The sequence below is a fragment of the Phascolarctos cinereus genome, unplaced genomic scaffold (genome assembly GCF_003287225.1).
Source record: "Phascolarctos cinereus isolate Bilbo 61053 unplaced genomic scaffold, phaCin_HiC Scaffold_3;HRSCAF=262, whole genome shotgun sequence".
Classification (NCBI taxonomy): domain Eukaryota; kingdom Metazoa; phylum Chordata; class Mammalia; order Diprotodontia; family Phascolarctidae; genus Phascolarctos; species Phascolarctos cinereus.
In genome coordinates, this window is record NW_027555736.1 from 259019278 (window position 1) to 259032704 (window position 13427).

The 13427-nt window shown below is 36.0% G+C and overlaps 1 protein-coding gene across 4 annotated transcripts in view; it reads left to right on the forward strand.

Moving 5' to 3' along the window:
- Positions 1-13427, forward strand: part of DDHD1 (DDHD domain containing 1) — a 124947-nt gene that overhangs the window by 61317 nt on the left and 50203 nt on the right. For all 4 annotated transcript variants that reach the window (XM_020974832.2, XM_020974834.2, XM_020974833.2 and 1 more), the window contains one exon: positions 5078-5184. In XM_020974832.2, coding sequence (XP_020830491.1) covers positions 5078-5184 — 107 coding nt within the window. The remainder of the gene's footprint in view (positions 1-5077; positions 5185-13427) is intronic.

Genomic DNA, 13427 nt, shown 5'->3' on the forward strand with positions numbered 1-13427 from the left:
CAAATTGTTTCGTTTGCTTTTAGATTATTACAAAGCACTACAAGTTATGCCCAGTTAAATGGATTTACAAATTACATTATTTCATTTTTAACTGATAACAGCCCTTACAAATAGGCAAGTGGCCTAAAAGTATTTCTATAAAGTGCGCATCAAAAATAATTCTAATGATGTCAACACAAGTAAACAACAAGAAAATGGCAGAGATAACAGTTCTACTTCTACAGTATGTAACTCTGCATTAGCCGTATTATGATGTAAAAGCAATACTAGAATAATCAGATCTAACAAGAAGTCAGCCAAAAAAATTCATTTATCACTAAGATTACTTGAAAAATGGATTTACATCTATTCTTATTAATGAACTTCACCCTAAGTATGTATTATGCCTTCAGATAATAGCTAATGGTAGTATGAAGCTTTCCTGATTAGTAAGACATTTAAAAACTGCTTTTGTTGCCAAATATATCACCTGCCAAAATTCTCATATCTTCATTTTTAAAACTCTAAGCACAATTTCCCAACATGTTTAAAAGTCTTCCGGTAATCACAGTGGATTTTGAAGCCATTTGTTGAAAGATGCAACCATTTCACATTTGTCTGCAAGTACAACTTACTGACATGAGAGAAAATGGAAATATACTAGCTGAATGTCAACAAAAATCTTTGCATAGATGCAGGCACGGATGCACTTCTACCACTTGGATTTGTAAAACTTTAATCTGAGGCATCTGTTCCACCAGTGACAGTCATTAGAACCAAATATTGAAATATTGAAATATAATCTAAACTTAGAACCAGGACTTTGAATTCATGCATTTCAAAGATTTTTAAGTGAAGATTTTTGAAAATAATGACACTTTCAGTTGCAAATATTATTAATAATTTGTAAGCTATTAAAAAGCAAAATAAAAATTATTTTATATTTTATCTCATCTTTAATTGTTATTTTGTGTTTTACATATGCATGATAGTCAAACTGTCCATGGTACATAATTCGTAAATACATATATATTAAGGGTGCTCAAAAATTGTTAATAATAAAAGAAAATAAACATAAAAATATTTATATGCACTTGCCAGGCATTATTCTAATCACTTTATAAATATTACCTTATTTTATGAAACAAAGTATGGGCCCTGTTCTATCACATGCTAAGCTAACACTTGTTACCAGCTTCTGGTGTCTGAACTATGCCATACCACTGACCTCACTTTAGAAACTTTATGCTAGAAAAGGAAGAAGAAGAAATGGCAAAAAGAAAAGGAAAGGGAAATACCTGGAAGCAGAAGGATGATCAAAGGCACTAGTGCCATATTTTATCATGACTGCCATTACCTACATATCTTATAGGCAGCTTCTGTAATTATTATTGGATTTACTCATTTGTTTTAATATCATAGTAACTTAAACACAAATAATCTTGGGATTTAGATAGAGAAGCCCTTAAGATGCACCTGTTCTTTCTGGTATATATCAAAGAGATCTGACATAGTCCCAAGCATATGTCATACATCTTTCTGGAACTTCAAAGGGTAGGGCCAATCATTCAGAAGTAGTATTCTAGAAATGTAGTCAAATGCCTTGTGTAGAATTGGAATAAAAATACAATTTAGGTACCTAAACATAAGACTTCTTAACATAAATCTTCATAGTTTTGAATGTAATTTTCAAGCTTCTAAAGGAGAAAAATACATTATTTCTAAAATTCTAGGTTCAGTTAGCAATATTGCCAATATAAGTTAAAATATTCTTGACCCAAGTTGCAAAATTTCCCCTGTGGGTTCCATGTTTTACAATTTTAAACTAGTATTTGTTACTTAAAATTTAATAATTACAAAAGTTAAATATAGTAATAGAAATTTGTATATATGTGTTTTGATTAAATCACTGTATTAAATCACTTATTCACCTCTGCCCACTCTCAGTCATTATGATGTGGTTGAGACTTAATGACTATTTTTAGCATGACTTTTATTACTCAGATAAATTAAGAATACGATGCTGACATGTGGAATATAGCTTGACAAAAAAACCATAGACTTAAAAAACTAAAATAGCTTTGGGAGGTTGTGAGGAGGAAAAAATATGTATTGGATTTAGAGTATTTAAAAGAGATTATAATGCCTAGCCTACACTGTTACAAAATCTTGTTTAATAAGATTCCTGATGAGAAATATGATCATGAAAGTAACATTTCATGTATAAAGATGATGCTTCTGACCATCTTACTGATTTCAAAATCAAATACTAGTCAGTGTCTATGAAAAACTTATAAATGATGTGGAAGGGTTTGATGTATCATTCGTCAGCAGTGTCCTTCAAATATAGCTGTGTAAATGTAAATTGAAGATTAGCTAATAGGAAATCCTCTTCACCCATCATCATTTTGGCCAAACGTGGTTTTAGTAATCTGCAAAAAACCTTCCAAACAGGAATAGAATCCTCTCCACGGCTTGGTCCCCTGGGAACTCAGTATTCCATGATGTGAAGGTTCCAATTTACCCTGATTATACCCCATTGCTTCTGAAAAGAAAGAAGAGCTCTGCGGATTCATGAGATGAAATTGACTTTAATGGCCTTAAACTTCTCCAAGGCTTTGAGTGAATTTTGTCAAAACAACCATGCATCTTTAAAAATCGGCAAAGGTTAGTAAATTTATTGATCAAAAGAAGACAGCAGTATATGAAGACTGGCATCTCAGTTCTACAAGGACTGACAAATTATTTTCATTAAAAGGCATTTGGTTCTTGTATTTGTATTGTTTTTGGTGTTTGACTATCACTATCATGTGAAATCTTTTTCCTCTATCTAAAAGATACAATTAGTTTAGGAAGGAGGTTAAGCTTTCTTAATTTGTTATCCTAATAATATTAAATGGGGCATGCATATCTGAGATTTGTGCTTTGTTAACAGTTCTCTGAGACAAAAGTTGAATAAAACATATTTATTCAAAACACATTAGTATTCTTGAAGTCTTTATATGGTTATGCTTCATGGCACTACCTACACTGGACAGGTCATGATTATCTTTTAGAGCAGTTCTTAACCTCTGTTCCATGGGGAGATTCCAGGGGGGTCTGTGAACTTAGATTCCCATCCAAGTTCAAAATCACATCTCTATTTTCACAAACCTCTAAATGGAATTTTGCATTTCCTTCAATTTATGAATTTTAAAAAGAACATTCTGAGAAGTCCATTGCCTTTACCAAACTGTCAAAACAGTCCATAACATAAAAAAGGTTAAGAACCTCTGTTTTAGAGGAAACAAAAAGCTTGCTTAGGATATAGTCCTGGAGAATGTCTGTGATTCCTAGGAATATTTAATGCATTTACTTTCCCTTGCTTTGCTTTACTGTAACCAAGCTTTCATATACTTAAGAAAGTGGCTAGCCACTTTACAGAAATGCTAACCTAGCTTACCAGTCTGTTTTTTCCAGTATTATCATCTCTGTCACTTAAAAGATGGAAGAGTATTGAGGTTAAAATTATAAATGATTTTCTTTAGTGAGTATTTGTGAGTGAAGAAAGTGTGTCATTTCATTATTTATGGAGTTTGTACCTATAAGATGCGTGTGTGTATACACATTTTCACGTGTTTATAGACATTATGTACTTCTTTTGGTTTTCTTGGTTCCCTGTGGAATTCTTAGAAGATAGTTCCATTATTTCTACATTATCAGGCCTCTTTCTTAGAACCATTCCATTGAATAGAACTAGAGGAATGTTTTTTCAGTCCCATTTAACAATAAATAACCACAGCAGAATTCCAAGTGCAAGAATCCTGATTGAGAAACAAGAACTGTGTTCGTATCCTGACTCTGACTCTCAAGCAATATGGCCGTAGGCAAGTCTTTTAACATCTCTGGGTCTTGGTTTCTTCTTCTGTAAAGTAATAGATTTGAACTAGATCACCTCTTAAGTTTTCTTACATTTCTCAAATTCTTTCCTTTTCCAAAATAAGGATTTAGCATGTATTACATAGCAATACTTAAGTTTCATGAAAGTAGGTTATATACTGCATTATGTTTAAGCATGGCAGTATAAGCTGTTAACAACTCTATTAGCCACAAGATAACATTTAAATTTTTATCTTTTTCACCAGGGGAAAATTAATATTTTTATATGAATATACACACCTATATGATAAATAAAGTGTTGTTTTGTCTTATTTATAGACATAGAACGTTTTCTCAGCCATCTACCTTTTGAAATCATTGTAGTGTTTCCAGTTATCGAGACCCAAAGCTTTAAAAATAGTAATTTTCATAAGATATGTTATGGGCCAGACATTTCAGTATATATTTATACTTACTTATCTTATATGACCATATCAGAAATTATGATAATTGCCTTTATAGTTTATGGAATCAGATCAGTTTGTTAGAAAGATGTGAGTATACACAGTGCTGATGATTTTATTCCTTGAAATGGAACCCCAATTGTGCTTCCAAGAAAAGGTAAATGAAAGCAACAATTATACTGCTTCTAAATTCAAGGGTTGTTATATGTTTTGTGTGTGTTTAACATGTTGTCATAGTATAATAAAATATGAAAGTATAACTTTCATGCATAACTGAGAAGAAATTATTTTAAAATCTTAACATTTAATAGTGGGAGTCAATTCCAGGATTCTTTTCTTCAAGCATCCTGTTTTTGAGTACTGGTGCTTATCTTCTTTCATATTCACATTTGTTAAGGATGAAATCTTTGAAAACACATCAAGTGTTATAATTTCGATCTTGAATAAAAATAAGAGAATCATTAATTTACTTGGACACATAATTATCTTCTCTAAGGTGCCAAACTTTGGGAGACTGAATTATCCATAAAATCTAATTGAATACCTTTTAAAATAACCTATAAAAGTAAGATGCAAAAAAAAGAAAAATCATCAGGGAGCAATCATGGATAAATAAGTTTAGAAATTAGGATGTATTGGTGAGGAGTAATAATGAGCAACTAAAGTAACTAAAATTTAGTTAACAGCTTAGTGACATATAATGAGGGAAATATAAATTTACTGTGTTTTAATGTTCCATTTGTAATTTAATCTAATGAGTTCCTTTTTCTTAATAGGATGAGAGATGCTGCGAGAAAAATAGAAGAAAAGCACTTTTCTAATCATGCAACACATGTTGAATTTCTGCCTGTTGAGTGGAGATCAAAACTTACTCTTGATGGAGGTACATTCAGTCTGTTGCCTTCAAGAATCAGTTTAGGTGTACCTACTCCCTGATTCTCACACTGGAAATGAATGAGGTCTCCTTCCTTGAATCTCTCCAAGTACTTTTCGCCTCTACATTGCTTTGATCATATTCAAAATGTGTTGTAGTTTTTTGTGGACGTGTTTTACCTTAGCTGACAGATTATAATCTTCTTGAGAACAGGGTCTGTGGGGCTTTTTGCATTTTCTTTATTTATACACATTTATTATCTTACATTCCCGCCCAATTGAACAATTAAAAAATAAAACTCCTATAATGAATACGCATTGCTTAGCAATAGATATTGCCTAAAAATTTAGGCAATAGACATGTCCAAAACTATATGTCTTATTCAGCATTTTAAGTATCACCTCTCTGGTAGAAAATAGGTAGCATGTTTCCATTTTCAGTCCTGGATAAGGATTGATCAGACTCATTGATCAAAGTTCTAAAGCCTTTTCAGAGTTGGTTTTCTTTATAATGATATCATTCGTAAATTGTTCTTTCACTTTTGTTCAGTTTGCTGCATTAGTTCATAGGATGTAAGTACATGAACAATGCAGACTGTTCAATTAGAACAAGTGAGGGAAAGATCACTACTTAGTTAAGGAGAGCAGGACAAATTTCATAGGAAAATCCATTTGAAATGAGTCTTGAAGGATGAGTAGGATTTTAGTAGGCATTTTCCCCTGAAACTGTTTTGTTATCTTTCTTATGGCATAGCAATATTCCATTACATTCATATACTGTAATTTGTTTAGCCATTCTCCATTAAGTGGTTGTCGTTTAGTTTCTAGTTTGGGGCTACTACTACAAAGAGAGCTGCTGTAAATATTTTTGTATATATAGATTCTTCCTCCTCCTTTGATCTCTTATTAGTGTAGTTGTGTCAGAGGAAAGGGACAGTTTAGTGACTTTGAGGGACATGGTTCCAAATTACTTTCCAGAGGTCTACATTTTAGTTCATCTTTTGAATCTCTTACACCTAGCATTACAATTTTCACCTTATTGTGCTTAAGAAATGCTTGAATTGAATTGAACTAGGAGCTGGATAATGTTAAACCAAGGATATTTTTTGTTTGCTTACTTGTTTTTTTAAGTAGAAGGCAGGAAGGGGGTGAAATTTGAGTTGAGATTTCATTAATTTACCCATTCATTAATGGGTAAAAAATTAAGGAAGTTGAAGTGATGATCTTTGAAGCATAGTGAATATAAGCAAAAAAGGGAAGATGATTTTGGGATGATAGAACAGTTTATCTGCTATATCACTGAAGTGGAAGTTAAGATCTGCTTCCCTCATTGGGGAAGAAATATTTCTTCAGATTGCCTTACCACTTTAATGGACTTTTGTGGAGAATAGAGAGAAATGTGACTATACAACATTTTCAGTCACAGACAAATAAATTGTGATAATTTGTATTTATGGGGCCAGGTGATATTGAGACAGGACAGTGGTTCTAGAAATGGTTTATCATAATTAAACAGTTTTTTGAGTATAGGTCTAGCTTAGATAGTCTAATTTTTAACATTATATGGCAGTATACCCTCTTCTCAGATCAGTCCCAGGAACCATGGCAATATCTATTTCCTTGCAAAATGCAGTGAATTCAGTGTCAAGAACACTGTAATCAATAGTGTTAATGACTTGTACAAGAACCGTTGCAGGCATTGTGTATACCAGTATGTAAGCCTTTCCACTTCCTCCTAAAAGAACGTTTTTGTAACCACTGAGATTAGGTTTCCCTGTCATTCTCCTGGCATGGAAGTATACAGTCAACTCATGGGAATCCTACCGCTGGTGGGCATGGTACGTCGGAAGAAGCACTGGTTCTTTCAGAAGCCCTGTATTCTGCCTCTCATACTGACTACATGTATAACTTTGGGCAAGTCACTCAACCTGCTTAGTTCTGGTTTCTCATTTGTAAAATGAAAAGGTTGTGCTCTTACCTCCAGGTTCTCTTGCAGCTCAAAATCTAGGATACTATTAAATCTTGTTCAAAAGCTTAGTGATGAGCATTGAAATGCTGAATTCTGAGAACAGCAAATAAAACTAATTTGATTAGCCACTTAGAATGGAAAGGTAGCCTGGAGGCAGAGTGTAAAAGGCTGTAAATACCAAGCAGAGGATTCTATATTTTATCCTAGAATCACTGAAGGTTGTTATTTAGGGGAGCGACATCAGAGATGTGCTTGAGGAGCATCAGTTGATAGATTAGAGACAGAAGAAGCTTGGGAAAAGAGTCCCATTAAAACTGTTGCAACAGTGCGAGCAAGAGGTTGTGAGGGCCTAAAATTGTATGGCATACCATCATATGAATGGAGAAAAGGGATGAATCAAAAGTTTGAATACAGAATTGACAAAACTTGATAATTATTTATGAGGGGAAGGGATGGAAGATGAGTATGATTCAGAAGTTCAGATTTGATTACAAAATAAAGGAGGTTTACTTTACCATGACATAGCAAGGATATACAACTGAATTACGATGGCACTTATCTTCATCTTTGGCAGATGTGGCCTCCTTTGCCTCCTTATGGAAACACTTCTGGGCCTCATGTCATCAGGGCAAGTTATGGGTGTGTGGGATGCACTCATATTAAAAATAAAACAAAACACAGAGGTGTCCAAGGAGAAACAGAAAGTTAATTATTATTATTATTATTATTATTATTATTATTATTATTATCATTTCAAATTCAAGATTTGGGTGTCCCCACATCAGTGGCTCTGATGAGAGGAGGTGACACGCAGAAGCAGAAGTCAGTTTAAATAACCCTGATGGTTGAATTCCCCCTCTTCCCCCAACTATCCATTAATTCGGCTCACAATCTCACACGCGGGACTCTAACATAAGACAAAGGACATAGCATACATCTCTAGATTTCTTAGTTTGTTGAGATAATGTCAAAGAAGCAATGAGAAATGTGCAGTTAGGCTAGACTTTGTACTGTGGAACCAGTTTACCATAAAAGATAATTTACAGTTGTTTTGCAAGGTCTTAGGGATTGAACAGACAATGAAGAGAACTGGAAGACATCTGAGTAAGGTCCAGTCAAAGGGAGATAAAGGGAGTAGATAAGGAACCTTTTAAGGGTTTTCTGGAGCCAGATTCTTTTTAGGGTCAAAGACGCATTTGAATAAGATTAAAAAGTGGGTTAAGGCTTAACCACGAGACAAATTTTAACTACTGATATATTGCACTAAAAAAATAACTTACAGAAATCTATTCTTAACCCTATCCTACCTTCTGAACTCATTACCTTAATTACACTGAGAAGTCTTCACTGGGACATCCCATTCATGGTGACTCAGTTGGTCTCAGGTACCCACTAAGTCTGAAAGGCACAGTCTCCACATGGGTGGGACTTTTCATGCCCTTAGATAAGCAGTGTCAGATAAAGCAGGGTCCAATCAGGTCTCAGTGACAGCTATAAATTCTTTTGGGAAAACTAAACCACATGCAAGAGGGAAGGAAGTCTGGACCTAACCCATGCTATGGGAAAGCACTAGTAGATGTTACTGTCCCTATCACACCACCCAGACTCACAGCTTTGTTACCTTCAACTGACTCCTCACTCACATTACCCCACCCCTGCCTATCCAGGTTGTTGCCAAGTTTTGTCATTTTTGCCTCTACAGTATCACTTGTTGTGTGTCCCTTTCTTTCCATGCACACAGCCACCACCCTGGTACAAGCCCTCATCCCCTCATTTGTAGACTGTTACAATAGTCTTGTGTTTGGTGTCCTTGCCCTGACTCTTTTTCTACTTCAGTACAACCTCCACTCAGTTGTAAGTGTTCATCTTAGAGCACAGGTCTGATTATGTTGTCTCCCTCCTCCCAGTCTTCCCCTCACACGCTTGCACAGTTAACTCCAGTGGCTTCCCATTGCTTTTAGGATCATTTATAAAATCCACTATTTACCTTTTAAAGTCCTTCACAATCTAACTTCTTGTTACCTTTCTAGTCTTCATATATTTACTCACTTCCATGTACTCTACTTAAATGACTGGCCTTCTTGCTGTTCCTTACATAAGACACTTTTATCTCCCAGCTCCACAGTCTTTTCATTTTCTGGCTTACATAACCTAGAATGGTCTCCCTCCTTACTTGCTTACTTGTGTCTCCCAATTTCCTTCAAGACTCAATCAAAATCTCTTCTGTACACTACTCTCCCTCTTCCTGTCCTCTGCCCCAGCCCCCAGTGCCTTTCTTCTGAGATTACTTCACATTTAAACTGTTTATAGCTTATAAGTACGTAGTTGTTTGCTTGTTGTATCCTTCATTAGAATGTGGGCTCCTTGAGGGCACAAAACATGGTTCTTCCTTTATTTGTATACCCAGAGCTTAGCACAGTTCCTGGCACATAGTAAGTGTTTAGTAAATGTTTGCTGATTGATTTATTACTTGGTCATCGAACTTTAGATAAATGGAAATAACATTGTCATACTCTGAGGTTAGCATTATTTACAGTTACAGTAAATAATCTTTGCTTTAGGTCTGTCATTATGATCATTCTTAGTGAAATCAATACAGAATATCAGAGGTTTTCATTAAATGTTTATTTGCTCTTGAGAATAAAAATCCTGCGCAGTAACACTTATTTAGATCTCATCTCACATATTCCTGAGGTGACTAAGAGCAAGTAGATGAAAGTGGGAAAGGAGAGGAGTCAAAGAGTGTATGATCCATGGCAGCAAAAATTTGTAGTCTGATTGTTGTCTTCTTAATCTTAGACATAGTAACTTTATATTCTGTCAATAGGGTTCCTCAGTTTAGGCAGTCTTAACTTGTGATTTCAATGATCCTGCTCATAGCTGAGTAGAGAAAATGTTATATACTTTCTTGTCAGCTGTCTATTATGTTTAATAGTCTAGTGATAATTTAACTCAATTTAGTTCAACATTTATTAATTGATACTTTGCAAAAGTCACTATGTCAAATACAGAAGTTAGGGAGACCTAAATAGAACCCTTAAAGAGTTGACACTTTAGTAGTGATTCAGAATATACAAACATTAAAAATACAAAATAGTTTGAGAGAGGAGAAATCACTAACAATTACATAGATCAGAGAAGTCTTTTTAGAGGAAGAGTGGTACTTGAGCTGAGTCTTGAAAGAAGATAAGGATAAGAATTCTGAAAAGCAGAAATGAAGAATTTATTCCTGGCTTCGGGGAAGGCTTTTACAACTGTGCGATGACAAGATATGACAGAATGTCTAATCTGGAGAGCAGCTAATGATCCAGGTTGGCTGGAACTTAGAATAAAGGGGGAAATGTGAAATAAGAACAGGAAAGAAAGAATGGAAACAGATTGCAGAGGGCCTTAAATGTCAAGCTAAAGAGTTTATATTTTGTCCTAAAGGCAGTGGGGAGTCACAGAAAGCTTTTGAATAGGGCAGTTGACCTGTGGCTTGGGAAGATTATTTGGCAGCTGTGTACAGGGGAGAGAAAGAATAGTTAAGTAGGTAGATCAAGAAGGTATTTACTAAGTATTATTTACCAGGCACTGTGCTGAGTGCTAGGAATACAAATAAAAGCAAACAAGACAATCCTTGCCCTCAAGGAACTTATATTCTGTTGGGGGAAAACCGTATATAAAAGGGTGCTAGAGAAGGGGAGGGAAAGCATACCCACAATAGAAAGGTAGTGAAGGTAGCAGCGATTGCCTAAATTCATATAGGGAAGACAGTTCAGTAAGGTTGGACACTGAAGACCCTGAGACATTTAAGGAGGATTTGGCCAAAGAAACCCAGGTAAAGGATCAACTGTGGTCTCAAAAAAAAATGTAGAGGAAGGTGCAAAATCCTGTGAGAGTAGTGTCCAAGGTATTGAAGTTTAGAATAAGCTAAGACTAGCAATTAATGCTAAAGACAACAAAAACTGACGCGTATTATACTATTTTAAGGTTTGAGGAACACTTAAATAATCTAATGTGTGCAAAAGGATTTTGTTTTCTTTTTTGTGCTTTTGGAGGGGTGGGGGGAGCTCAGTAGGATCAAGGACCCTGGCAAAGATGGTGGAATAGGAAGACTGCAGTATAGCCTCTTTATGCCCCATAACTTCTCCACCAAAGATCTAGGAAGAGCAACAGACCAAGTAGTGACCAGGAAATCTAAGGAGAAACCACAGTAAGTAATTTTCTAACCCAAGTGAGCAGAGGGAGGCAGCCATTGGCTTACAGGCACTGGGTAAAGGGCCTGCTCCTGGTTATGAGGGCAAGGAGCATTGTAGATCCAGCAGATTTGAGTCTTGATGCTGTGTGCCTTGCAGGGGACAAGAACATGAGCTTACCAGCATCTGTATCTTTCTGGCTGTGGATTTGTCCTGGACTGAGTCAGGGATCTTCAGTAAGGTGCAGGTGCCAGCTTACAGACCTGCAGTTATGTACCAGGACAGTAAGTAGTCCTGGATCTAGCTCAAACCTGTCCTGAGGCTCTGTACTTTGAGGAGTAGGAACAGAAGGAGACTGCAGCTATGTGGCTGTGACTTAGAGCAAGTTCATGGATTCAGTCCCTTGAGTTGAGGGCAGGGAACTCAGACCAAGAGAATCCTAAAGTTGTATTGATCTGAACCTGTAGAGCCTTTCAGCTATCTGCCTAGCACCTGGAGCAATCTGCTGTAGCTCGTACCAGGGACAAGCCTACAGAATCTAATTTAGGGTCATAAGCTTGCCCCTGTATCATTCACAAAAGTCTTCAAGTCCTGGTGAACCACCCCTGAGACCTTTTAAGAACATATCATTAAGACACTGGGAGAGAAAGGGGGAAACAAGCTGGCAGATTAGAGGCAACCTAGCTGAACTCTTAAAACATTCCTCTCCAAACAACACCTCAAGTCAAATTTTGGGGTGGCAGAACCAACAAAAGGTCAGGGTGAGACATTTTCTGGCCTAAGAAAACCAAGGAAGTTGTCAGGACAAGTTTGTGATGCTGTAGTGGAAGTCTGTCTGGAAACCACATATGTGACACAGCAATAGTAGCAGTTTTGGGACCTCTCACCCCAGGGATGGTAAAGGGGTTGAACAACTAGTCAGAAAGTGATGGGAGAAGCTGTTACTGGCACTGCTTGGCAAGTCTATTGCCTGTACATAGTTCTGGGCTGCAGTTCCAGGGTGGAGAGGAGCACTGGGGGGGGGGGGTCGATTACAAGAGAGCCGGGCCTTGGTCACATTTTTAAGGCAGAGGGAAGGCTAGCACTTGTGGCTGCAGGGAATCAGGGTCCTTACCTGGGCCAAGACCAGAGTGCAGACCAGAAGAGCAGTGACCATACTTCTCCCATTTTCATACCACTCTGAAAGCACCAAAAAGAAAACCCCCCAAAAAGTGAAGAAATAGGCCAGAAAAATGTGCAAACAACAACAAAAAAAGAATTTGATCATAAAAAGCTACTATTTGTGACAGAGAAGACCAAGACACAAATTCAGAAGATGATGACATTGTGAGAAGAGCTGTGAAGAAAAAATGCTAATTGGACCCAAGCCCAGAAGGAATTCCTGGAGGAGTTAAAGAAAGAACTAATAATGTTAGAGGGGAAAACCAATAAAAGAAATAAGAGTAATACAGGAAAATTATGAAAAGAAAATCAATAGCTTGGTAAAATAGGCACAAAAAAAGGCTGAAGAAAATACATTAAAAACAAAATTGGCCAGATGGAAAAGGAGGTACAGAAATTCACTGAAGAAAATAATTCCTTAAAAATGAAAATTGGGCAAGTAGAAGCTAATGATGCCATGATGCATCAAGAAACTATAAAAGTCAAAAGAATGAAAAAATAAAAGAAAATGTGAAATGTCTCGTTGGAAAAATAACTGGCCTGGAAAATAGATCAAGAGAGATAATTTAAGAATTGCTGAACTACCTGAAAGCTATGATCAAAAAAAAAGGGGGCCTGAATATCAATCATACTTCAAGAAATTAAGGAAAACTGCCCTGATATCTTAGATCCAGAATGTAAAACAGAAATAAAAGAATCCACCTATCACCTCTTGAAAGATAGCTCCAAATGAAAACTCCCAAATTCCAGAGCTCCTAGGTCAAGGAAAAAATGTTGCAAGCACCCAGAAAGAAACAATTCAAATTATCATGGAGCCACAATGTCACACAAGATATAGCAGCTTCCACCTTAAAGGATTAGAGGTCTCAAAATGTGATATTCTGGAAAGCAAAGGAGTTAGGATTATAACAAAAAATAACCTACCCAACAAAACTGAATATAATC